General features: G+C 31.3%; 1 protein-coding gene across 1 annotated transcript; it reads left to right on the forward strand.

Annotated features, from left to right (window-relative positions):
- Positions 1–5,058: 5,058 nt before the first annotated feature.
- On the forward strand, positions 5,059–5,934 carry LOC17887144 (putative CCR4-associated factor 1 homolog 8). Its single transcript, XM_006293037.1, has one exon. It carries the CDS (start codon positions 5,059–5,061, stop codon positions 5,932–5,934), a length of 876 nt encoding a protein of 291 aa, XP_006293099.1.
- The last annotated feature ends 413 nt before the right edge of the window (positions 5,935–6,347 follow it).

A 6,347-nucleotide genomic window follows, 5' to 3' on the forward strand; every position in this document is an offset into this window, starting at 1 on the left:
TCTGAATTCACAAAAAATGCAACCATTACAATAGATTTTTAATTTTCTTAAGTTGAGTTTGGTAATCGTTTACTTTTATTTAACTGAAATTTTAATAATAAATAAAAACTCTTTGTAGTATATCATTATTTGGAACTAATATTTCACTTTAAATTTTTCTTGTTTATAAGTTTTATATATATAGTATATGTTTTTTACTCTACCATAAATCCCATTACCACATTACATCATTTGAAATATGATCATTACTAATAACTTTTTAAAAATATTCATTTTAGGATTTTTAATTTTTATTTATTTAGTTTAATTCTTTTTTTCTTTGTTTAATTCTTTTCTATTTAATGATGAGTACATAAATATGCATTAAATGAACATTTTAAATATACTTAATTTTAAAAAAAAATCTTAATGAGGTGGATGCTGATGTGGATAGCCTAGATGGAGAGAGAACTCTCCTATAATAGATTTTGTTTGAACTTTGAAATTTAATTTCTAAACATTTGTGTCATTGTGTTTTTTGGGTTAGACTTTTGTACCAAATTGGTCTTTGGATACTCATGTTAGACATTTGTGTTTGAATTTTTATGCTTAAGCATTTGGGTTTGTATTTTTTTCTTTATTTTAAGAAATAGGTACTATTATGTCCAATGGACACCCATGGGCAGCCCATAGAAACATGGTCGTTAATAGTCATGATCGTTAATGGACACGGTCAATAATTTGTCCATAATTAAGGTAGACAATATTGGACGGGTCAAAATGGATGTGGCCAGCCCATTGTGACACCTCTTAGAGTTAAGAGTGACGTTGTTAATGTACGTAGTAGATTTAAAGTACTTCAAGAAGTAAATCAACAGACATGAACATATGCATTAGTACTGACTTACAAACAATTTTCCCAATTTGGCTACTTTTGAGACTTCGGCCCTCGGAAGAGTCCCTTTGGAGACAACGTTTCCTGTCTGTCACCGGAAGAACAAACAATGTTCGGTTCACGTTGCCTTCTACGTTAGAGGCAGGAATCTAAAGCATCATCTCAACGTTTCCTGTCTGTCACCGGAAGTTTTTCTGCGATTCTTTTATGTTTCTTTGAACAAGATGGTGTGATTCAATCTACCATATCGTCAGATATAACGATGGAGTCAGCCGTTGATATGTTTTACATAGGTTAAGTGATTTTATCAATTGGTAATATTTTAAGGATTTTTAAAATATATTAAGAAGGTTATTAAGTATGTTTTGATATGCCCAAATCTTTCCCAACACAAAGGCCCTGTTCTTTAGGGAGTCGTGCGACTAATACGTGCGACTCTTTTGAAAAACAGATATATACTATCATTATTTATAATTTAAAAAGGTATAAATGTAAATAAATTAAATAATTAGAAACTGAATTATTGGATTAGATCTATCATCTTCTCCATGGAGCTTTGAAGAAGCTCGTCTATGGCTTTTAAACCAGCAACAGTCGCAAGTTAAAAATTAATTATGGGTTGGTGTCGCAACTGATTTTCGGCGACTCCGGAATCATCACAAAAAAGTCGCGCGACTGAAAGTGGAAGAGAAAGGAGGAAGAAATCATGGAGAGATGAAGGTCATTTATTAATCGTGAATCGCTATCGCTGCGATTATGTCCCGAACAGGGCCAAATACAAAATGTACAAAAACCAATACCAAGCTTGAGTCTCTTCTACTTCACTTTCATTTTTTCACCTAAAGTAATCTATAGTCATAGTGACACACTACATATATAGAGATTTTCTTGAACATCATACGTAGGGTCCAACTGGTGACCAACTTTTTTTAAGGAATGAAAAGGAATAAGTTATTCCTCCTTGTTCCTCATTTTGTTTACCATTTAGCATTAATATATATTCAAAATTTTGACACATGGGCCCCACACTATTCTTATACGTTCCTTTTTTTTAGGAATCATAGAAGAAAATTGTTCTTTTTCAAATTTGATGTGGAACAAATAGGATAACAAATTATAAAAAAAAAACAAAATCATGCAAAAGTTGTTGATAACGTATAAAACCAATGCAACTATTATTCTCATGTGATAACGTCAAACTCTTTTAGGTTCTTTTGATAAGTACAACTAATATTTAAACAATTCGTTCATATCTATATAAAATTTAAACTAATCTTTCTATGTCTCATAATTATCTCATGAATTATTTAATTATGTTTAAAGTCTTATGCAATACAATGCTGAAGATGATGTAGTGGATGAAGAACCAACTGAAGGCTCCTATATGAAAATTATTCGAGATCAAATTGCTGAGCAAATGTGGTTAGGAAAGAGACGTAGTTCTCAACGTCTATAATTTCTTGTTTTAATTATTATCATAATTTTTTTATATTGAGTGTTCATCGAACATGATGCTTGTTTTTTTTTTAAATAAGTTTTTTTTATTTGTTTTATAGTTTGTTCTGTTTTTTGGTTACCATTTACCATATCATTTGTTCTATTTTTTCCCTGCGTCCATTCCTTTTTTTTTGTTTCTTTTTTTTTCTTATGTTCCTTTTTTTTTCTTTTTCCTCTTCATTCTTTTTATCCTCAATAGGTTACCAGTATGAGCCGTAGATTAAAGTATTTTAAAATATTTTTTGGCACATGTTAAAGACAACTTCATAATGTGCAATATATATCATGAGAGTGTAACTAGCTGAAAATTCATCGAGTTCGGTTTTTATTTTTATCCAAAAAAGCCCCAAATATAATCAAAATTAACCGAATATATAAAAAATAACGAAAATTAGAAAGAATAGTTAAATTTGGTATAATTTTGAAATTTTTCTTTTTGACTAATATAACTAACAACATTTGGATATTCTAATTATCTAAACTATTTAATTGTTTTGGATCTAAAAAAATATATATATATATATATATATTTGAGTTTATAACTATAGTTTTGGGTATTATTTTCGGGTATCTTCTAGGTTCTGGATATTTCGATTAACCATTTGGTTATTGGTTATGTTCAGTTCATGTCAATTTGGATTTGAAATTTTACAACCATTCAATTTTTTTAAAAACTTCGGTTCGGATACGGTTCGGTTTTCTTAGGTTCGGTTTGGGTGGAGCCGTGTATCCAAGTTTCCGTTAGGCCTAAACTCGGATATTAGAGCTCTAAAATAATTTTCTTCAAAGTCAGCACTGGAACAAACAGTAACCAAATTCACAAAGTTGTGATGCATTTTGCAGCTCCACCTATATACATTCACAATATTAATTGCAACAACCTTGCTCATGAGCCCACCAATAAAATCCTTCAAACACATCCCCAAAGTTAACTAACCCAATCAAATTGCTTGAAGAGAAACCATCAGTTGTATTATAGATCTCATAATAAATTATCCTTTAGAAACGACCTCAAGGTAGAAGGATCGATCATTTTCATGATTTCATCATTGTTAGACTGAGCCCTGACACTCTCCTAACACCACTTGCCTCTTCCTGCTTAACATCCGAGCCAAGCTAAATTTAGAATAATAGCTATAGAAGTGACAAGTGAGTCAAGGAGAACCATTGTGCAATAGAGGCATCAACTACTTTACCATATCTTCAAGTCCAAAAACAAAACCAAGCAAATTAAATCTACAAACAAAAACTTATAAACCCAACATTACACGAGACACTTCATCTAAAGCTGAATCTACTAATATTTAAGCAAAACACTTCTATGACACTTAGTCACATACATATCAACACAAAGAGTTCTTCATATATAGATAAGAGACACAAACACAATCCATGCATGCCTCTGTTCCGGCCTCAACTCATTGAGCTCCTTACAAGAACGAAGAATCACTCATAGCTGCATTGTACGCTTATATATCCACGAGCTAGTCTATATCATTATTGGAAAAGACAATTTAATATCTACCAAAATTAACTCTGTTTAGACAATACAGATAAAAAGTAATCTGAGTTTGTAGCATTGTCTTTATTATGTCACTCAAAAGCCCCTCAAAGTGATGAGATACATTGAGAAAATGGTTTAATCTACTTTTATATTATTTAATAACAAATATAAATAAATAAAGGGGGAATTTCAAAAATACACCTTTTCCAATAACACTTTTTAAAAATACCCCTTTTTCTAATTTTATCAAAAAGTCACTATAAATTTTAAAATTTATCAAAAAATATGTGTAAGCTTATATTTATAGACACAAATTATCTTTATATGTGTGTAAATTTATAAATATATATTTCATAAATACATTTTAAAACCTTTTAAAAATCATTTAAAAACCTTTTAAAAACTTTGTAAACCTTATAAAAACCTTATAAAAACCTTCTAAAACCTTATAAATGCCGTTTAAAACCTTTTAAAACCTTATAAATATTTGGATTTAGTCACGCAGTAGTAAAGATGATCTTGATGTACCTTATCAACCATATAAAAATTTATAATTTTTCATATTTGAAAAGGGGTATTTTTGAAAATGGATAAAAAAGAGGGGTATTTTTAAAAAGGGATACACCAAAAGGGGTATTTCTCAAAAATTCTCATAAATAAATAACAATGTCTAAAGTTCCATAAATAAGGTAAATCTCCATTGGTAACAAAAAAGTTTAGGAACCTTACTGGATTCGTTTAATCTGGTTTTATAAAAATGGAAATTGGTATTACAAATATCTGAAAAGTACATGTAATTATCTGAAAAAAAAAAATCAAACTCAAAAATAAGGGAATTTCCTTTTTCCAAAATCTCCAAACTCAAAAATAAGGGAATTTCCTTTTTCCAAAATCTCCAAACTCAAAAATAAGGAAATTTCCTTTTTCCAAAATCTTGTTATTTTACTTTTGTTGGTAATTATTAAAAATAAAAAAGGCAAAGACTCTATATATACACACGTCTCCATTACGTTATTTTCCTTATTCTTCTCTGTTATTGTCTCTTCTCTTCTCTTCTCCTCTCCTTCACCACTGAGTGTTTCTCTCTCTCTCTCTCGTTCGATCAAACCAAAAACAAAGCACGATGTCTGAGATCAAAGCTAAACCATGTCGTGAAGTATGGGCTTGGAATCGTAACGAAGAGATGAGTTTGATCGAAGATTGTCTAAGAAACCACCGCTTCATCGCGTTTGATACAGAGTTTCCAGGTTGCTTGAAGGACACTTCAAAAAACGCTCATGACGAGCAACGCTACATCGACATGAGTTACAGCGTAGACAGAACAAAGCTGATCCAGTTAGGTCTTACTCTCTTCGACAACAACGGAAGAGTCGGTGGCACATGGGAGATCAACTTCTCAGATTTCGACGAGACTCAAGACGAGAGGAACGACAACTCCATCGAGTTCTTGAAACGCAACGGTCTAGATCTGAAGAAGATTAGAGAACACGGTATCAGAATCGAGGGTTTCTTCTCTGACCTGTTTTGGATTCTGAAGCAGACGAGGAACATTACTTGGGTGACTTTTCATGGATCTTACGACATCGCTTATCTACTCAAGTGTTTCACCGGAGAAGCTTTACCGGAATCTCAATCTAGGTTTGCTAAAGCGGTGGCGAGGATCCTCGGCTCTGTTTACGATTTGAAAGCTATGGCTGGTCGGTTCGAAGGATTCTCTAACCGACTTGGTTTAGAGAGTTTAGCACGTGAGTTGGGACTTAACCGGGTTGGTACAGCTCACCACGCCGGTTCTGATAGTGAATTAACAGCAAGGGTTTTCTCCAAGATGGCTAACATATGCGACAATGTAGAAGAAACCGAAAGATTTGTCTACGGATTCAGCTATAGAATTATGTCGGAACGTATTAAGCTCCGTGAACCGCAGATGGATCTAGCGTTGATGATAGGTCTCTATAGACCGCCGCCGCCTCCATCACCGTTTCCGATGATAATGCCTATGTTTGGCCCTCATTTTCCGACTCTTATTGATAGTGATTTTCATAGATTATCTATGTATTAGATTGTAGAATTGTCATAAATATTAAGGTGTTTAGTTTCAATATATTGTTTTTTTTGGGTTTATATTAGTAAAATTATTCTATATAATTGGTCATGAATGTTTTTCGGTTTATAATTAAAAAGAAAAATCACATAATCAAAACACAAACAAATAATTAGAAAAACAAACATATAATTTTGATTTTATTATATTCATAATATGAATTTATTTCAAAAATATGGAATCATATAAGGATGAGACAAGAATTATAATGACTAATAATAATTTAATATGGTTCATTTTGATTGGTTATTCTTTTTATTTAAAAGTTAGAAATGTATTTTTTATATAATTTGATCAAAGAGAAATTCTTAATAATAAACATTTTATCATACACTTTTGCAAAACTACCCTCTTTTGCCAATTTTCATTTT

The sequence above is a fragment of the Capsella rubella genome, unplaced genomic scaffold, assembly GCF_000375325.1.
Source record: "Capsella rubella cultivar Monte Gargano unplaced genomic scaffold, Caprub1_0 scaffold_5, whole genome shotgun sequence".
Classification (NCBI taxonomy): domain Eukaryota; kingdom Viridiplantae; phylum Streptophyta; class Magnoliopsida; order Brassicales; family Brassicaceae; genus Capsella; species Capsella rubella.

Bases quoted from the DNA above. Each gene is read 5' to 3' on its own strand.
- LOC17887144 (XM_006293037.1), top strand. From the start codon at position 5,059: ATGAGTTTGATCGAAGATTGTCTAAGAAACCACCGCTTCATCGCGTTT.